This window comes from Lithobates pipiens, unplaced genomic scaffold, assembly GCF_037356315.1.
Source record: "Lithobates pipiens isolate NorthernLeopardFrog02 unplaced genomic scaffold, aLitPip1_a1.2 Scaffold_8, whole genome shotgun sequence".
Classification (NCBI taxonomy): Eukaryota; Metazoa; Chordata; class Amphibia; order Anura; family Ranidae; genus Lithobates; species Lithobates pipiens.
The window spans coordinates 117,989,594-118,010,230 of NW_027507903.1; the positions used below are offsets into that span (position 1 = coordinate 117,989,594).

The following is a 20,637-nucleotide window of genomic DNA, read 5'->3' on the forward strand; positions in this document are numbered from 1 at the left end:
GAAATTGTGGCCGAGACCGCCATGCCTTTGTTTGGACCGCCACCGAAACAAACAGCGCGTCTGACTTCCGAAAGGGAGCAGAGGTAGACAAATACACCTTCAGAGCCCGAACCCCGTCCAGAGCGTGAAGGGCTACCTCCTTAGGATGTGTCGGCTTAGGACACAGAGATGGTAACACAATGTCCTCATTGATGCGAAACGCCGAAACCTTCAGCAGAAAAGACGGTTGCGGATGCAACACCACCTTATCCTTGTGGATAACCAGGTAGGGTGACTACCGGGACAAGGACCGCCAGTTCCGAAACCCTCCTGGCCAATGTAATGGCCACTAGAAAGACCACTTTCTGGTTAAGAGTCAAGAGAGGGATCTCCCTGATATTCCCAAACGGCGGTTTTTGCAGTGCCGATAAAACCAGGTTCAGATCCCACAGGGGTAACGGTTGACACACCGGAGGGACTACATGTCGCACCCCTTGAACAAAAGGTACTCACCAGTGAGTGAGACGCCAGGGGTCGTTGGAAAAAAAAAAAAAAAAAAAAAAAAAAAAGACAGCCAAGGCTGATATTTGTCCTTTAATGGTGCTTAACGCCAACTTCTGGTCTACTCCTTGCTGAAGAAACAGCAGGAGCCTGGATATAGCAAAGGAGCACGGATACCATCCTTTCTCCTCACACATGGAGATGTAGGCCTTCCATGTACGATGATAAATCTTCCTGGAAGGGGATTTCCGTGCTCTCAACATAGTGGGGATCACAGAGTCCGACAGACCCCTGTTCCTCAACACCTGTCTTTCAATAGCCATGCCGTTAAAGCCAGCGATGGTAAAGCAGGATGGAAAATTGGACCTTGAGACAGAAGGTCCTCTCCTAACGGCAGTCGCCAGGGCGCGTCTGCCACCAGCCATACTAGGTCTGCGTACCACGGACATTGAAGCCAATCTGGGGCTACCAGAATTACTGGAATCCCCTAGACTTCCACTCTGCGAAGCAGGCGTGGTAGTAGCTTCAATGGAGGAAAGGCATAGATCAGCTGATACTGACCCCACAGAGCTACCAGCACGTCTGACATGTCTGCCCAAGGATCTCTTGTCCTGGACACGACTCTCTGCACCTTCCGATTGAGACAGGAGGCCAGAAGATCCACATCTGGTGTGCCGCACTGCAGACACAGTAGCCTGAACACCTCCAGATACAACGCCCATTCTCCTGGGTCCAGCATTTAGCAACTCAGATAGTCCGCCTGCCAGTTCTCCACTCCTGGGATGTAAATGACGGACAGGGCTGGTACATGACGCTCTGCTCACTGAAGTATGTGAGCGACCTCCCGTGCGGCGGCTGAGCTTCTTGTTCCTCCTTGGTGATTGATATACGCCACCGCAGTGGCGTTGTCCGACTGGATCCTGATCGGATGCCTTTGTAGTCTCATCAACCATGTGGAGAGGCATAGCCTGAACGCTCTCAACTCGAGCAGATTGACCAGCAGTTTGGATTCCTCCGTCGACCAGAGGCCCTGAGCAGACTGAACCCCCCCATCACTCCACCCTAGCGGGATAGGCTGGCATCCATTGTAATCACTATCCATTTTAGAGTTGGGAACGACTTCACGGACTGAAGCACCGGGGACCTCAGCCACCAGATCAGCGAATCCCTGACTAGCTGGGATTTGTCCCATTTTGACAAAATCTCCTTCTGCAGAAATCTGGTGTGTAACTGGGCATACGGTACTGCCTTGAAGGAGACCACCATGAGACCCAGGACTCGCATGCAGAAGCGAAGCGATGACCTCTTGCGGTTCAGCAGGTTTACCGTGGCTCTGAGACTCTGCAGCTTGTCTGAAGGGAGAAAAGCTCTCACTTCCCTCAAATCCAGCAGCAGGCCTTGGTACTCCAAACGCTGGACCGGTACTACCACCGACTTGTTTAGGTTTACCAGCCACCCAAACTCTTGCAGGGTCTGCATGGCGATCACCACATCTTCCTCTAATTCTGAGGCGGAAGATGCTCTCAGGAGGAGATCGTCTAGGTATCCCATGACCGCGATCCCACGTTGCCGCAGCAATGCCAACACTAGAGCCAATACCTTTGGTAAAGACTCGGGGGGGCTGATGCCAAACCAAAAGGGAGAGCCACAAACTGGTAGTGGGCTTCCCCGACTGCAAACCACAGATACTTTTGATGCCGGAGGCATATGGGTATGTTCAGATATGCATCCTGGATGTCTAAGGACGCCAGGAAGTCCCCTTGATGGATTGCAGCAACTACTGAGCGAACCGATTCCATTCTGAACCTCTGTACTTTCAAACTGATTGAGGGCTTTTAGATCCAAAATTGGCCAAACCCCTTCCTTCTTGGGAACTACAAACAGGTTTTAGTGGAACCCCTGGAAACATTCGGATTCCGGTACAGGTACAGTCACCCCACAATTCAGCAGGTCCCTTACTGCCCCCAAGAGGGACTCCCGATGAGCCGGGGAAATGGGTATGCTGGCGGGGAAGAATCTGTTTGTTGGCCAAGAGAGAAACTATCTTGTAACTTGTGGAATGCAGACAGATGAGGGGACCACCTGGTTGGACAGATGAGAGGACCACAGGGCTGCAAACTCCCGAAGGCGACCCCCACCCGAGACATGGGTGCGGGGCAAACCTTCATGCAGTAGCACTTTTATTCGCAGGCTTGCGGTTCCAGGGACGTTTCTGTCCTTCCGTGGTCATCCTGTTGGGCAGGGGACGTTTAGTCGAAGCTCTGGGCGGATGAAAAAGCAGTTTGTGAGCGGAAAAAGAGGGCCCTTGCCTACAGCGTGGCTCCGTAGCCTTCCTGGCCTGTGGGAGTAGTGTACTCTTACCACCTGTGGCATTTTTAATAATGTCATCCAAAGAGGCTCCAAAGAGCCGGTCGTCAAGGAAGGGATGTTCAGTCAGGGCTTTTTTAGATGCCTGGTCAGCAGACCAGCATTTTAACCAAATCAGGCACCTCGGCACCACTGCTGACTCTGAAGCCCTGGATAACAGAGGAGAGTATCCAGGGCCACATCACAAACGTACTTAAGGCCTTGCACTAGTTGGTCTGCTAGTTCCATGCAGACAGGAGAAGCCTCTTGCTCTCCCAAATCGCAGTGCAACAGTTTTGCCCGCTCAGTGTCTGAGACCCAAGTGCAGATGCTAGTACTGGTTGCACAGCTGACCCCACAACCGTAAACAAGGAACGAGCCACTACCTCTGCCTTCCTGTCCGTGGGATCCTTAAATGCAGGAGTCCCCTCAACCAGAATCATGGTTACTTTGTTTAACCTGGATACTGGGGGGTCCACAACCGGAGGAGCCGACCACTTTTTGAGAAGGCTCTCCTCAAAGGGGTAACGCACTGCCATGTATTTGGGAACCGAAAAGGTCAGTTGCGGTCGACCCCATTCCTTGTAAATGAACTTGTCAAAATAAGTCAGATACAGGAACACCTTAGGTGAACGGGCAGGCTTACGGGACCCAACAGGGACCGCTACCTCAGCGGACGAATTTTCTGGCTCCTGAATCATCAGGGTATCACGCAAAAGCTGTGATAAGTGCTCCAACAAGCGCTTTGTCGCACACGGACCCAGACGGGGACTCATCCTCACTGTCCGAATGATCCTGGTCAGCATCATCTGACAAGACAGAGCAGGGGTCACCAGTCTCAGCGGGACCCGAGCCTTCGTCAGAGCTCGCCCCAGAGGATGGGGGGGGCGGAGATGCTTTTTAGCACCTTTGTGCCCACGCACTGCCTCCATCTTGGCAACGAACAAATTGAGGACCGCTGACAAGGTGTCCATGGGCACTGCTCAGTCCGCAGGCAACCCGGTTTCAATTGCCTGGATTTCGGGGGAAGAAACAACAGTTTCTTAAGCCATGCTGACCCCACCCCGTCTGCCACCCGAAGGGGACTTAGGATAGTGACAGTCCCACCCTCCTTACTGCTGCTGGCTGAGGGGCTCTTTCCCACAGGACTCACCACCCTGAGGGGTTCTGCGCTATCCAGCAGCTAGTGCCTGTAGTCTGTTGGCTCCCAGGTGCAGAGGAAACAGCTCTGTGTCAGTGGAAGCTGCTGCTAATGGCGCTGAAACCGCTCTGTAGTCTGCTCAGGCTCAAAGAAAATGGCCGCCCAACGTCCAGTAGAAGGACATAAAACACAGGGAAAATGGCTGCCAGCGCACAGGAGCACATGCTGCCGCTAGAGAACACTGAAAAGCTCCCAGCCGGCTGTCGATAGCAGATCACAGGATCTATCGTCTTGCACAAAAAGCCAAGCTTCTGCAGACAAGAAAAAAAAAAAAAAAAAAAGATGGACCGATGGGCCCGCCAGGGTTCCTAGGTCCTTCTCCTTCACTAGGAAAAATAAAACTGATGACTGCATGGCAGGCTGGAGGGTTGTTACCCGGGGGAACGCCCCCTGGGCGGAGCTGTAAAGTTCTGTGGGTTACATAACAAGTAATGCCTAGTTTTCTCCTAGTGGTGGGCATAACAACTGTGACTATGAGAAGAGCTGTGTCAGTCGGTCAATATAAGAGAAAATGTGAATTATTCTCTGTCAAAATGAACGTTCAGTAGCAACACATCAGACACTATACAAGCGATAAGACTTTAAATGTTCCCCTTTGGAGGTCCTTTAATATGGACACAAATGTATTGAACCAAGGCAAGTATTAGACACCAGTCCTCCAATATATAAAAGTGGAAGTCATTATCAATATTAATTTGAAAAGGGCAACTACAGCAGAGAGGAGAATCCTAAAACCGGCCATAGATGGTTCAAATCTCTTGCCGGGAAAGCACAACAGCGCTGAGGGAGGGATTCCCCCATTAACACTGACTGTGTTGATGGGGGAATTAAGTGATTTTAAGAAAATGTAATCATCTTTGGCTTGCCATAAGAGGAAGTTCTATGGAGCCAGTAAGAAGTGTTCAGATTGCCCTCTACTGTTTCCTAGGGTGCAATAAGAGCCACTTAGGACTCTATTGGCAATAAATGTTTGTGTACATGATTATTTGGCAGCAGATAATTACCAGCCACTTTATTTCACTTTCAAATGCTATTTAATGTGTATGGCCATTCAACCAAGTGACAAAAGGAATCCCATATGACTTTAGCACCCACCTACACTTCTTAGAACCCTTTTCTATGCTCAAAGACATTGCCTAAACACACATCTAGGACACATTACACCATGAACAGGGGTATTTTTCAGCGTCCTATTGTTGCATTAGAGAAGGAAAGAGACAAGTTAAATAAAAGTTTTGCCAAAAGGAACAAAAAAAAAAATTTTATAAAGGAAATGAGGGCAGAGTCATGAAAATGTAAATGTAACTGAGGAAATTATTCAAATCTACTGCCACTGATGTTAGGATCGCAAGCAAAGCGATGTCATGAGACAAATGCTTTGCATGAGAGGAACAGCAGCAGAAAAAAAGTATTTTATATGTACCAAAGTTATACACTGTATCATATAGTAGACATACTGTACTTTCACAGTGTATGACAATATAGAAAGTCATAAAAAGAGTATGCTGTATGTGACAACCAGACGTTACCTGGCATATATATCAATTATACTATGCCTGCTGTGTGACAGACAGCATGCGTATAGCTACTGTATAAAACAAGATATATGATTTAGCACAGTCCACAGAATACATTTGCTTTGCTTTATACACCCTTACACAATATGTTATGTGCCACTAAGGCTACAGTAAGACTCCCTGGGGGTGGGGGGGATTTATTAAAACTTAAAGGGCTGTGCAGTGCACCCAATCAGGTTCTATCTTCAGCTTTATGTTCAGTTAGGGCTGGTTCACTACTTGCTTTGTGTTTTTGGTGCAATGCGTTTTAGGTGCGTTATCACTGAATTCTATAGAACATGCATTTTGAGGAAAGTATTTCAAAGATGCAGCATGCAGAACTACTTTTAATATACTGCACATAAAACACACAGGTAAGAAGGGGGCCTTAATCTTTGAAAGCGAAAGCTAGAAGCTGATTCCCAGATTCTGGTTGATCCAGTTTTGATCAGTCAGGCCAATAAAAACAGGTGGCTGAGCACTTGTTTGGCCACTAACCTAAATCCTAAAATTACAACCCAACAGCTTAACAGGGCTGTTCACACGCCACAGCCATGGCATTTGTTTTACTGTCAGAACACGGACAGGACAGCAGTTCCCTCGTCCACCTGAAATGTGTGGATGGGGAAACCTGTTCCGTTTCTTTTGATCAGCCAGAAAAACTGAAGACTGTATGACCAGCTTAATACTTCACTTTTATGGAGAATTAAATGCTGCAACTTTCTCCTCTCCTGGAAAAAGAACATCCTGAAGTTAGGTGTATATTTGTGAATACAAGAGTTGTGTGTACCATTACCTCACTTATGCTCTGTTCCTTACTAAGGCTACATGCAAGTGGGCAGTCTTGCCCCTCAGCATCAAATCCTGCAATTTCCAGTCACCCAGAAGGAACAGGTGCAGCATCCAGCCTCATTACCAGCAGCCTGTCAAAACCTCTGACAGGCTGAAAAATGCTGCAGCTGGACGCTTTATCGAGCGTTACTCACATTCAAGGTCAACATGTTTAGGGACCTATGCTCCTAATGCAGAATTCCTATGTTCAGAGCATTCCCCCCGAACACATATGACCTAAATACAAGTACCATTTGAAACGGTGTCCAGCCACCAGGTATTTACGCTGGTGATAGATTGTGACAGAATGTATACGACAAAAAAATCCAACTATCTTCCTGTGCACCATAAACTGCAAGGCGTTGACTCCGGTGTTTGCCTACACAATCTGTGACTTCTTTCCCTTTTCTCCATCTTTCTATACCTTTGCTTGCTAGTCTTCATACTTGTGTGTGCTTCTCTTTCTTCAGCCTATCTCTGCTTCTCCCGTGTGGGGGAAAAACAAGTTCACAAACTGCTGGAAGCAAGCAATCATGCATTAGTTAAGCTATAGTATAAAGAGCGCGTCTCCAGGAAGACGGCACATTTTTCTTTCCATGTGCAATCTGCTTTCCACAACTCGCTGGGTCACATTACATGAGAGAGGGGTGAGAATTGGTACACACAATGAGAATAATCTTTATTTATTTTTTATTTTTTTTGCATGCTAGTCTCGTATCGAAAATTAAGAGGTTATTAACCACTACAATACAGGGCACTTTCGCCCCCTTCCTTCCCAGCCCAATTTTCAGCTTTCATCGTTCTCACAATTTCAATGAAAATTGCGTGGTCATGCTACGCTGTACCCAAATTAAATTGTTATTTTGTTTACACAAATAGAGCTTTGTTTTGGTGTTATTTATTAACGACTACCATTTTTATTTTTTGTGATACAAGCGAAAAAAAGAGCTGAAATTTGGGGAAAAAAAATATATTTTCTCCAATAAAATCTAATTTTGTCATAAATTTAAGCCAAAATGTATTCTGCTACATGTCTTTGGTAAAAAAAAAAAAATGTGGTTAAGTGTATAATAATTGGTTTGTGTGATCACGGACATATGTACGCAAATGATCATGTACATATGTGTGCAGGTGATCACAGACATGTGTGCAGATAATCATTGGGACATGTGATTTTAGTGGGACATATGTGTGGGGCATGTTTTTATTAATTGGGGACATGTGTGTTTATACTGTGTGGTGTGTTGTGTGTTTACACTAGGCTGGTGATCAGTGAGTAAAAAGCTGTAAAAAACAGCTCATACTCACTGATCATCAGCCGGCTGCAGCGATCTGCTCTCCTCTCCTCAGCGATGACTTCTGCGTGAGGAGAGGAGGAACCGATTGCCTAGCAACCAGCTGTTTGTTTACATCACGACGGCCGTGATTGGACACGGCTGTCATGTGATCAGGAGGGCCAATCACAGTGCCCTCCTGCCGATCCGAGATGCGACGTGTCCGGGTGACACGAGCGCATCGGGATCGCGCCACTGCGTGGGCACGATTCCCCTCCTTCTGAAGGACGTTCAGGAACGTCAACTCAGAAGTAGAGAGCTGCCACCCGGCCGTATATGTACATTGGCCAGGTGGGAAGTGGTTAAAGTTACGAAAATTCTCATACAACAGAATACGTCAGAAGTGATGTAATGTTGTTGTATTTTCTTCGTTCATTTCTCAACATGCGTGGTCCTGCTCTTCCATTTTTTTTTTTTTGTTTTTTTTTTTAGGAATACTACTACTATACTGATTTACCGAAAATCGCACGTTCTGGCATGATGCAAGAAAAACATTTGTGCCTGTCACTTTGAATTGTGCATTGTAATTTTGCATTAACTGTCGTGATCGATTCATGAAAGCTGTATACTGACGATCAGATTATCGGACGATCACTCTGAAAGTGGTATTTTTATCAGATTTTCGGATTGTGTGTACTTTAGCAAAACGTATGCAGGGTGCCATTTCTTTCAGTAGTTAGCAGTCTTTCTTCAGTGATTACATTAGTTCAGAGAGGTTGAGAAGCCATCATTCATGGCTGCTAGCACTGAAGACAAACATATAAATGTAGCAACTGTCCCCTTGTTCTCAGTCCTAGTGTCCTGCTACAGTGTAGATTGCAGAAAAGCAAGATGTATAGTATGATAACATTGGCCTGGAAATGTAATAGCAGGTTTTAAAGCACAGTGCAAGAAAAGCAAGGGAATATACTGGCAAAGTTGCTCAGCAACCATAGAAACAGTCAAAAAATAAAAAGAGAATTTTTTCAGTTTTAAAAGTACTATATCCTTTAAAAACTACTACAGTCCTGTATGCTGCTATACCTTTAACCACTCCCAAGGCAAAGCATTAAAGGACAAGTTAAGAAAGCTGCATACAGTATCTATCATCAGCCCAGTTAGAATCTCTTGAAAGCAAGCCTGCAACCAACAATGCTGGCATCACTGGGACTGTTATGTTAGCACTTGAAGCAGCACTTTCAATTTGGTCTGGGGTCATAGTAAGCACAACTCTAACTTAAAATGTCAGATTATTGCTGTACCATCAAAATCTTTCACAACCTTGTAGGTTTTTTTAAAAAGTCTATATGCAAAACAGGCATGATACAGGATGGGCCTTTATTAGTAGTAAAACGACATCCATATGTAATGGCACTGTAAATGGCCCTATGTGGAACTACTTCTGTTCAACTATTCATAGCTGAGCAGGACTAAACCAGTAAAAAATGTGAATGAAAAAAAATGAATGTGAATGAGGTGAGCAATAACTTCTCTACATATTAGTTTCTATATTATTGTGGAAGAGCGAAAGACAGAGATAAAGAGTGATATGAGAAAGCAATAATGGAAACATTAAAAAAATGATTTGCCTTCATACCCAATGAGTTAAAGATGGCATGGAAGTATATTATGTATGTTATGATAGAGTAATCTATACGCACCAGACTTATTACAATACACAAAGCCCTGTAAGTTGTAGCAGTCTCCAAGAAAACCCTCATCTGGTGGCCAGCATTAAACAAAAATTGAACAAGAGATCTGTTTATTTTTGACTCCAGTCAGTGATGATATGCCAGGATTCAGCCATTGAGTTATATGCATTGGAGCAATAAAAAGTTCTACCTTTATCAGCAGCTTTCTGTAGAGCTTCTTCAATCCTTTGTAGCTCACGTTGTTTTGCCTCTTGTAGATTTCTTTCTTCCTTCTCTGCATCATATTTCATGCCTGAGATAAAAGAAAGACAGTAAATGTCCAAATATGCTTAAATATAAATTGCAATTACATATTAAATAAAGTGTAATATCAATAATACATCATTGCACCATCTGACATGTTAGATAATGTATGTTTCAATTTAAATGTGAACTCCAGGCAAACCGTTAAATAGACTTTAAAAAGCCATGTATGTGTACGGTTTCCGCTGCCTAACATTTGGTCATTTTGTTTAGCCACCGTTCTGATAGCCAAATCCCTGTCAAACAGCCTGACCTCAGCTTTCTCCGTTGCAGTAGGACAATACAAACTTGTCTGCCAACAGATTGCAAGTAAGAAATCTGCACGACTCCCTCATCAACACAGTGCTACTAAGGGAATCAGCAATTGTCTTCTCCTGGAAGGGGAAGCCATCCTCTCCGGGAGAAGACTGATTATCGCAAGCAGCTATAGCAGCAAGAGAATCCAGCAGGCTGCTTGTACCCAAGATAAAAATCAATCAACTTGGTACATTCAGCCTGCCTATTAACTGTTGGAATCTCAGCTTGTTTCTACTGAACCGGATGAGATTCAAAACATGTATGGCCGGCCTAAGAACTGCAATAGATCCTTAATGGCTAAGAGTGCCAGCCTTCCCTCCCCCAGCGAATGCCTTAATATCCAGGGGATTACATAATTCTCATGATAAAGCAGAACTCGTGCCAAAAATAACAAATTCAGTTGTAAGTAAAAAAAAATGAAAAATAAATAATTTACACGTAAATATCACTTTCATGCCTTTTTGCATGTGCTTAAAAGTTTAAAGCAAGCCATAGATAATTTGATTTTCTTTCGTTCCACGATGGGTGGAAGAAAAGGAAAAAAAAAAAAAAAACGCTTGCTTCCCCTACCAACAGTGTTGATGAAGTTATCACTCCTGCAGGATATATAGTGTACTGCCATTCAGAACACAATGATTACTACTAGCAGCTATAGCCGTCAGCAGTAATCGCATATAAAAAAAAAAAAAAAAAAAAAAAAAAATCTGACCGGCAGGTTTGAACCCAAGTCGATCGATGGGTCGACTAGAGTACAAACAGCCTGCCAACGGATGGACCGAATCTGGGCCAATCCCTGTTGAACCATCTAAAATTCAATCTATAGCCAGCTTAAGATTTTTTGTTTAAAAAAAGCCATCTTCACCAACATTTTTTGGTTAATATCTAAACTTATTGTTGTAGGAGCATATTTACTCTATTTTTGCCTGAAACAACTTTAAAAAGGTTTTAGAAAGATTCTATGATCTTGTTAAAGAGGAAGTAAACCCTAATGGGTTTACTTCCTCTTTGATTCTCTGCAAAGGTAACGCATAATGGACTACTATGCATCGCATAGTAGTCCATTATGTGTCACTTACCTGACACAGGAGCCAGCGATGTCACCGCTGTCCCCTGTAGTTCCGAGCGTCCATCGTCTTGGTGGGTCTCCGTGGGTTTCGCTGCTCTGGCGCTGTGATTTGCCGGGGCAGCGATAACGTCACTCCCATGCGTGCGCACGGGAGCCGATACTCACGGCATATCGCTGCAATCTGCGGCTTACCCAGTGCGCCTGCGCGCCGCTGTCTACGGCGCATGCGCCGTACACAGCGGTGGCTGTCTTCAGGTAAATATCTTCTAAACCGTATAGGTTTAGGAGATATTTCTTGGACCTACAGGTAAGCCTTAATCTAGGCTTACATGTAGGTCAAAGTGGTTTGTAAGGGTTTACAACCACTTTAATGGGAGACAATATCATCCTTTCTCCCTTTTTTTTTTTTGTTTAATTTTATTCAGTTATTTCTCCCCCACCTCTTTTTTCCCCTCTCTGTGGTCTTGTTGCTCAGAATATATAGAGAAGGGGTTTTCTTTTCTAAAGAAATATATTTAGCGGTTATAACTTCAATGAATATCAAATATGTATTCTGACTGTATTTTGTGTATGTAAATTAGTTTTGTTTGTATAAAGTCTAAGAAAATTAATAAAAATATGTTGGAATAAAAAAGCCATCATGAAACTTTATTGTGGGTAAATACCCCTCAGCCTGTTGAATACAGAGTGAAAGAGCAGCAGCACACTGATGAGCTCATCTCTCTGTTCATTCAGCACATGTGAATGCAGCACACTTTATTAGTGATCAGTCCCTCTTCTCATTCAGATTGCTGCTTTACAGGGATCTACAAGTGGCTTACACCAAGTCAAATAAAGGTATTTGCACACATTTAATATTAAATGAATACAGAGTAGCATTCGCTTGCTTCTTGGATGTTGGACTGGAGCTACTAAGCCTAACTATACTCACATAATGGCTTGGAAACTTGAAGATGAGCTTTTAAAAATAAATGAATAAATGATTAAAACATTTTTGCCTGGGTCAGTGTGAAGCTACATCCATCAGTTAAGAGATTTCAGTACCGAGCTGTAAATTTTACATTTTACTTAGGGTATGCAAATATTGTTGCCTCACATAAAATATATCCATCAAATTCGATTTTCAGGAAATCAAATTCAGCCAGCATTAAATGTGCTTTACTGGAATTGCCCTGAAAACACTCAGGCACTTTAAAAGACACTACAGCACTAAAAATAGCGCTTGTAAAGAGCCAATCCTGTGTCCCCAGTGAAAAAGCCCAAGGGCTTTCACACTGGAGCGGTCCGCTTGCAGGATGGTCAAAAAAGTCCTGCAAGCCGCATCTTTGCAGCACTGTAGGAGCGGTGTATTCACCGTTCCTAAAGCGCCCCTCCCATTGAAAAAATGGGGAATATCGCAGCTAAGACGATAAATGCCCGAAGCCCACAAAGCCCCAGTCTGAGAACTCAAGTGTCCATATTCTCCACGTCTGCAGGAAGAAAATGCATTGCACTGAATTTTAAACGCAATGCTTTACACAAAAGGTGCTAAAAACACATGCGATTTTTTATTTTTTTTGCTGGCACTATATACGTAAAATAAAATAGAATGGCACAACTTAATTTTTTTGCAAGTGTTACCTTAAAAAAAGATTAAATAAAAGAAATAAACACTGGATTTTGGAGAACTAAGGACCTATCAAAAAACTTGTAATAGCTTAATTCGTTTGACATGGAGTATGAAGATTTAAGTGTACTTTAACATTTTTTTTCTTAAATTTAAAAAAAGTTGTCACTCTAGCAATCATTTTACCTACCTAATACATTAATAGTATTTTGTCTGTCATTATATAGCCCTCTCCTTCAAAATTAGCCGTTTAACTAATGTGCACATTTATTCTTATAGGGTAAGTTCACCTTTGTGCGCTTTTTTTTTTATAAATTCCAGCTCCCCTATGCACCAATTCATGTACTTTTTTTTCAAAAATATCAAAGCTTTCCATTAAATCTACAGTCACTTCCTTTTCTTACCCAATCCATGTTCCCAGACATTTCCATTAGTGGCCATAAACTATGCAATCTGGTTGTCTATTTAGTGAGACGGGTTATCACTGATTGCATTTAATTATTTTTTTTTTAAATGCACCTGGGAATGGGTGGATGATGCAGGATGTGTGCTAATGAGGTCGGCTGGTCAACTCCTTCCTGCGTCATGACCTAAAGTCTGATTAGGAAGAAAGTAATTGCAAATGGAAACATGGATTAGGACAAGAAGACTAAGTGACTGTAGATTTAATGGAAAGCTTTGATATTTTTGCAAAAGAAGTACATGAATGCTATATTGGTGCACAGGGGAGCTGGAATTTAGGGAAAAAAAAAAAAAAAAAAAGAAGTGTACAAGAGGTGAACTTACTCTTTAAATGCTACTCTGTCAACTGACTGTAAGGAGAGGTGTTGAGATTTAAAAGGATTATTCCCATCACTATTATAACTAAGAAGTAACAAAAGGAAAGAAAAAGACAAGCAGGAGTGGGTTATACTAATCTACCTATATAAATATGAAGAGCGCATGTAACTGAGGATTCCTCAACAGTCTAGAGATCATAATAATGTAATTAGCAAATACCTAAAATAAACTTTTTATGGTTTCTGTAGAGCCACAATTGGTCATTTGATCCTCCCAGTCCATTTTCAGTTTTATTTCAGATTCTTTGCCAAATGCTTAGGCGTGCCACAAGATATGAGTCATAAGTCACAAGCAACTAAAGACTGCTACAGGGTGATGGAATTTCAAAACGCTCAAAAAAAAGGATTTAATGTACTCCTTGAGGCTATTCCTTAAAGTTAAAATCCAGTTAAGATGAATTACAGCTATGGGGTTTTTATTGCATGGTTATGACTTGGTCCAGTCTGCACCAATATAAAGTATACATATACCATGCCTGTGGGACCACCATGGAAGTGGAGAATCATCGTAGTAGCCACAGACAGAATTCCCTATATTTATTTTTAATGAATACAGGGCATTCTCAGATTGGACAAGGTGGGGGATTGTGACATCTCTGCCCCCCCCCCCCCCAAGTTCAAAGTATTATTATTATGGGCCTGCATCAATGGGCTTTGGGCTTATGTCTAAGGTATCATTTGAACATCAGTTTGAGACACTTCTGAGATCAGTCAGAAGTCACTGAATTTTTGTTGATTTTGATCTGCAGTTCACCACCTACTGAAATGCATTTGACCTGCTGCTTCGAGCCAATTTAGCATTCTTTGATGGACTTGAATGAGAATGCAAGTGTCAAAGGAAAACTAAAGCTTGCTGACACAGGGCCTAAAGCAGAAAGTGGGCACAGTACACTTGGCTAAGGGGAAAGACTACATTCAGGATATTGTTTTGGATCCATTGTGGTCACATTACCCCTCTTAGCTTAAAATGATTTTGATGACAATTGTTAGTGAATGTTTAGGGCTTAATCCAAAATTTTTATTTTATTTTTTATGTACAACAATTGGGGTTGTTTAACCCCCTTTACATCGACATAACACATATGCGGCCTCACTTCACTGGGCGTTTTGCTGTGGGGCCGCATATCTGTTCTTGTGCTGGGAGCCCACCCCACAGCTTGCTCCCAGCACAGAGACCAGGATCTTACCTGGAGCCCTGGGTCCCATACTAACGGACGGAACTCAGAACACTCCGTATCGGGGATCACAGTGATGCATTTTCTTTGAACTTTTTCTCAGAGACATGGGCAGAATCTGCATAAACTGCTGGTGCGACAAAGAAAAAAAATAAAAAGTGTGTGCGTGCGTGTGTGCGGGGGGGGGGGGGGTCGACATGTTGGTCGCCAGTTTATTGAATTGCTGTGAGGCCTGTCCGCTCTTTCCAGGTAAATAACAGTGACAACAAACATTTACTAAACCGTGACAATATTGGTTATACACTGTGGAGCCTTGTGAAGCCATGGCTAAGGTAACAAATTCTTTGATCCACCAGCAATTAAGCATTTGGCTAGACGTCAGATGATATTTCAACAGACTTTTGTGGAGCAGAAAAATTGAACGACCATAGGATAACTGACTAAAGTTTTTGGAACAAGCACAGAACAGGACAATCCCACCAGCAGACAAGATGTATGTACTAACCACACTAACCTCACTTACTCCAAAGTTAAGCTCTGAGTATAAGTGTGCTTTAAGGGGAATCCATGCATGTGTGGAGAACACCATGAAATCTGTCATTTGGCTACCTGCTGGAATGCACTTCTAGGCTCTGTGTGAATATAACACTGACAATGTAAACTAACAGGTTCAGCTTCTCTGTTGAAAAATTGTTATTTGTATTTGTAGATACAGAATGGCATCTTAACTCACAAGTGTCTTAGGGCCGGTTCACACTGCAGGCGATGCGAGGCGAGGCGACACCGACTTGCCTCGCCACGACCTGCCGCGACCTCAGCGGCAACTTGCAGATGACTTCTGTATAGAAGTCAATGCAAGTCGCCCCGAGGTCGCCCGAAAGTAGTACAGGAACCTTTTTTCTGAGTCGGAGCGACTCGAGTCGCTCCTCTCAGAACGGTTCCATTGTACAGAACGGGGGCGACTTGTAAGATAGCGGCGAGGCGAGTCGTGTCGCCTCGCATCGCCCGCAGTGTGAACCGGCCCTAACTCAGGTATTCCTGAGTATTCAGCAAAGAAACAGATTAACATGATTGTAATGTCTTGTTTTTTTCCCCTAGAAAAATAACAAACATGTTATGCTTATCTGCTCTGTTGCAGTGTATATGCACAGAGCAGCCTGAATTTTGCTCTTCTCAGGTCCCTCTTCTGGGATCCTGGCCCCTGCCCTCTATTCAGTGCCCCCACAGCAAGCAGCTTGCTATGGGGGCACCTGAGCCGAGTCACGGCTCCCTGTGTCCATTCAGACACGGAGCCCCAACCCGACCCCGCTCTCTCCTGACTGGCTAACTGACTTTTATTGACAGCAGCCAATGGCTGTCTCTCAGCCAATCAGGGAGGGTGAATCTTGGATGGCCAAGACACTCAAGGACATCTCTGGACAGAGAGGGATTCTGTTTGATCTGCAACTGCCATGGTGCTGCAAATTTGATCAGTTATGACACCAGCCATTTGATAGTAAAACGCAAGCAAAATGTGACAGTTAGCGCCAATTCACATCAGTGGGTTTATCTGCATTTTAGCACAACTGAAATGCAGACCAAGGAAAGGACATATTAAAAACACAGTTTCCAATGTGTCCTATGCACACCATAATGCTATGCATGCATGTTAACGGATATAAAAATGTATGTCAACAGATGTCAAATGCAACTAAAATGGATGGAAATGTACATGCATTTTCCCTTTATTTTAGCTCAAGTCAGGGTGAACTGGCCATTAGCAATCCCAGTATTTTAACTTTTTTGAAACCGTTAAAATGATGTGTTTAGTTCCAATTAATCATTTACTTCTATTCAGGTAGCCTCTGGCAAGAACAGGACCAATGCTAGAGGCAATTTAAAACAATTTTATGTTTATGGTGTCAAAAAACATTTTCATATATTACCTAATTGTGCCCCTCCTTTTCAACATGCACAACCCCCACTTTGTCTTGATGTTTGATGACCAACACTAGGGGATACCCAAGCGCTGGTTTACCACATTACATCAGAACTGCTGTCAACTATACCCTATGAACTATAGCATCATATGCTCGGTCCTCTTTATGCACTATACATAATAAAGTATTTTCCCTATTTTCCTTAATTAGTGATCCCCATCTATTAACCCAGCTCCAAGTCACCCAATACTGGATTACTTTCATCACAACAATCCTTTCTGGCCCAGGGTAGGCTCAAATTTATTCTGTTAATAAGAAATTCCCTTAGAAACGGTAGTAAACTCCTTTTGAAACTTTTAACTACAGGTAAGCTCATAATAAAGTTTACCTGTAGGTACAGTTAATATCTCCTAAATTTTAGCAGTCGGTGACGTTCTCAATGTGAACTGTGCTTTGTATTGAGGGCACACTGAGTGATCATGTTTATGGTGCGCATACGCAGGAGTGAGTTCAATGTGGCTCGGCCATTTAAACAGTCAGAGAACACCTGGGAGGGTAGACTGGATGAAGATGAAAGCCCTGGCAGCCGACAACGGACATTAGCCTTCTGCCAGCTGAAAACAGGTCACAGGAGTGCAAAATGAAATGCAGTCTTGTGCCCCACAGGATAAGTAGGACCAAAAGAGCTTTAATAACCTGAAACGTAGTTGCAGCTTAGTAACACATTGCCTGCTGGGATAGCTGTGATGTAGCAATCCCAGGAGGTAAAGAGGGCTGGCGTAGGCCGGAAATGAGGAAGTGGAGTAGAAAATAGAAAATAAAATAAAAAAACATTAAAAAAATAAAACTTTGAAACAATTCCTTTTTTTTGCATTTGTGTAAGGGGGGGTTTTAATTAGTTAAGTTCCCCCTTAATCTTACAGCTTGAATATGAGTTTTCAAAAGGGATACTCACTAGCTCCAGGTACCACCAAGAGATATAAACCTTCAAGCTTCGCAACCACTGCATCACCATATAAATTCTTCCATGGGATTTTCAGAGTGAGCTTCTCTGTTAAAAAAAAAAAAAAAAAAAAAAAAAAAAACACACAAAAAACAAAAAAAACAAATATAGATTATCAGGCAATTTATATAGAAAAAGAAGAAGTAGGAAAGTGTGCATAGCAAGACTCTCGTTATACTATTGTATCTTGTTATTGCCATTTTTTTCTACATACACTGTATGCACTTGTCATTAAAAATATTGTATGTATTTGTATTGTTCACATTTCATTGTATTGTGTCACTGGAGATGATGGTGCTACTTAAATCATTATGGCTAAAAGCCCCTTGTGGTATGAGAGTTTAAATCAGGGGTAGGCAACCGGCAGCACGCAAGGCCTCTTTTTCCAGCACTCGACTCCCTCCCCATCAGCAGAGCATTGAAGGGAAATGTCAGTGAGACACTAATGCATAACCAATTTCAGAATTCCCCACACCGCACCTGCACTGAGGGGGATGCACTGTGACCCCACACATTTTAAAAGATTGGAAACATTGTTTGGTTCTATAACTTCGCTCTAGCTGCGATCGTCAGCTGTTGTGATGGGGAACAGATTGGGTGCAGTTCTCCTAGGGGGGAGGGGGACCACTAAAGTCAATTACAGTCCTGCTAGCCCCGTCCACCATCTGGAGGAAGATGACTCGCTTGGTTGCCACTACCAATCTCAGAAAGAAGGGATTTCACTGTGATTGAGAAAACCACAATCGGGTGACAGTTTGTGAATTACTGTTGAGCTTCTGGGTACTATGTTGAAATTATTCCTGAACCTTTGCGTCACTTACTATTGAACCCCTGCACTCTGTGTCCATTTAAGCCAGAGGCAGTATTCAGAGCAATGAAAATCATACCCAACTTTTGCTGCAGCGCAGATTGCTGCACTCTCTCAGCTGCAGGGGCTTAACTTATGATCCTGCACACAGGCCCAATGATTTCAGGGAAATGCCCCTGACCTGAGCTCATCATTGCGCATCCATTCCAGATGCTTGTATGTGACATAACATACAAGCACGCGAGTTGGATGTGAGAGGTAGATCAGCAGAATGAGTGTGCCAGGACAGGTAAATGTGTCTCATCTCTGCTTCCTTTCCCCACTCTGCATATCACGCATATCATAGATGGGAAGAGGGTACAGCAGTGAGGAACCTGAGCAGGAGGGTACAGAGGTGGTGAAGATTTGCAGGGGGGGGGGGGGTTCAGGGTTGGGGCAGATGAGCAGGGGGTTACAATGGTGAGAGAAATGAGCAAGGGGATTACAGTGTTGGGCCAGATGAGAAATGAGTAGGTGGGGTCCAGTAGTGGGAGAAAAAAAAAACCAGGGTGCTAGAGCACTAAGGCAGATGTGAAAGGAGGTGTATTGGTGGGACAAATGAGCAAGGGGTTACAGTGGTATGCAGGAGAGCAGGGGGAACAGAGGTGAGAGAGACTACAGAAGAGCATAGGGGTATGGTGGTGGAGCAGATGTGCAGGGAGGTAGAGTGGTGGGGCAGATAAGATAAATAGGATTTTTATAACGGCTTACCTGTAAAAGCCTTTTCTTTGAAGTACATCACGGGGACACAAAATTACTGTGTGTGTTATAGACCACCTTCAGGTGATGGACACTGGCACACCCTAAAGACAGGAAGTCCACTCCCTATATAACCCCTCCCACTACTGGGCATACCTCAGTTTTTGTAACAAAGCAATACACGTGTATACTGGAAAGAAGGGAGGGCCCACTGTGTCCCATGATGTACTTTAAAGAAGGGTTTTACAGGTAAGCTGTTATAAAAAAAAAAAAAAATAGGATGGAGATGTAGGCCTTCCACGTACAATGGTAAAACTTCAGAGAAGAAGATTTCCGTGCCCTCAGCATAGTGGTAATTAACAAATCCGACAGACCTCGGTCCTTTAGTACCTGGTTTTCAACAGCGACGCCGTTAAAAATCAGCAACGGTAAAGCAGGATGGAGTATCAGACCTTGCAATAGGAGGTCTTCTCGCATCGGTAACCACCAAGGAGCATCCACCACCAGGCGAACTAGGTCGGCATACCAGGGACGCCGAGGCCAATCTGGGGCGATCAGTATCACTGGAATCCCCCCTCTGCCTCCACTCTTCGTAGCAGATGTGGCAACAGTTTGAGTGGGGGAAAGGCATAAATCAGCTGATACTGCCCCCACGGAGCCACCAACGCATCTGACGCATCCGCCGAGGGGTCTCTTGTCCTGGACACACCTCTTGATTGAGCCGAGAGGCCAAGAGATCCATGTCTGGTGTGCCCTACCACAGGCAAAGAAGCCTAAATACATCCGCATGCAAAAAACATTCTCCTGGGTCTAGCATCTGGCGACTTAGGAAGTCCGTCTGCCAGTTTTCTCCTCCCCTGGATGTAAATAGCCGACAGGGCCAGCATGTGTTGCTCTGCCCACTGAAGGATGTGAGCAACCTCCCGTGCTGCAGCTGAGCTCCTTGTTCCTCTGATGGTTGACATATGCCACCGCCATGGCGCTGTCTGACTGGACCCTGATCGGACGCCCCTGTAGACTCGTTAACCATGTGGAGATGCATAGCCTGTTCGAGCACACTGATCGGCAGGTGGGATTCTTCCCCCCCCCCCCCAACTAGTCAGGCTGGCATCCGTTGTGATCATCATCCAATGGAGAGGAAGGAACGATCTCTCGGACCGAAGACCTCACCACCAGAGAAGAGAATCCCTAACTGACTCACCCAAATCTGACAATCCAGGGATAACTGAGATTTGTCCCATTTTGACAAGATCTCCTTCTGGGCAGCGACAACTACCTGCGGTTCATCAACAACTTCAAGGCGGCTCGGAGAGTCTGCAGCTTGTCTGAAGTGAGAAAAAAAAAAACTCTCGCTTCCATGGAGTCCACTAATAAGCCCAGGTACTCCAGGCGTTGAGTCGGCACGAGCACCAACTTTTTTAGGTTCAGCACCCAACCAAACTCCTGTAGAGTTTGCATGGTGATCGCCACATCCTCCCTTAATTCTGAGGCAGAAACTCCTCTG

General features: G+C 44.0%; 1 protein-coding gene across 5 annotated transcripts in view; it reads right to left on the reverse strand.

Annotated features, from left to right (window-relative positions):
• VPS13C (vacuolar protein sorting 13 homolog C) overlaps positions 1–20,637 on the reverse strand; it is a 626,331-nt gene that overhangs the window by 558,179 nt on the left and 47,515 nt on the right. For 3 of the 5 annotated variants that reach the window (XM_077473219.1, XM_077473218.1, XM_077473222.1), the window contains exons 5-7: positions 17,540–17,635; positions 9,570–9,671; positions 9,389–9,448 (exon numbers count right to left, since the gene is read on the reverse strand). In XM_077473219.1, the coding sequence (XP_077329345.1) occupies positions 9,389–9,448; positions 9,570–9,671; positions 17,540–17,635 (258 nt within the window). The remainder of the gene's footprint in view (positions 1–9,388; positions 9,449–9,569; positions 9,672–17,539; positions 17,636–20,637) is intronic. The other 2 variants (XM_077473221.1, XM_077473220.1) reach the window with 1 other exon arrangement.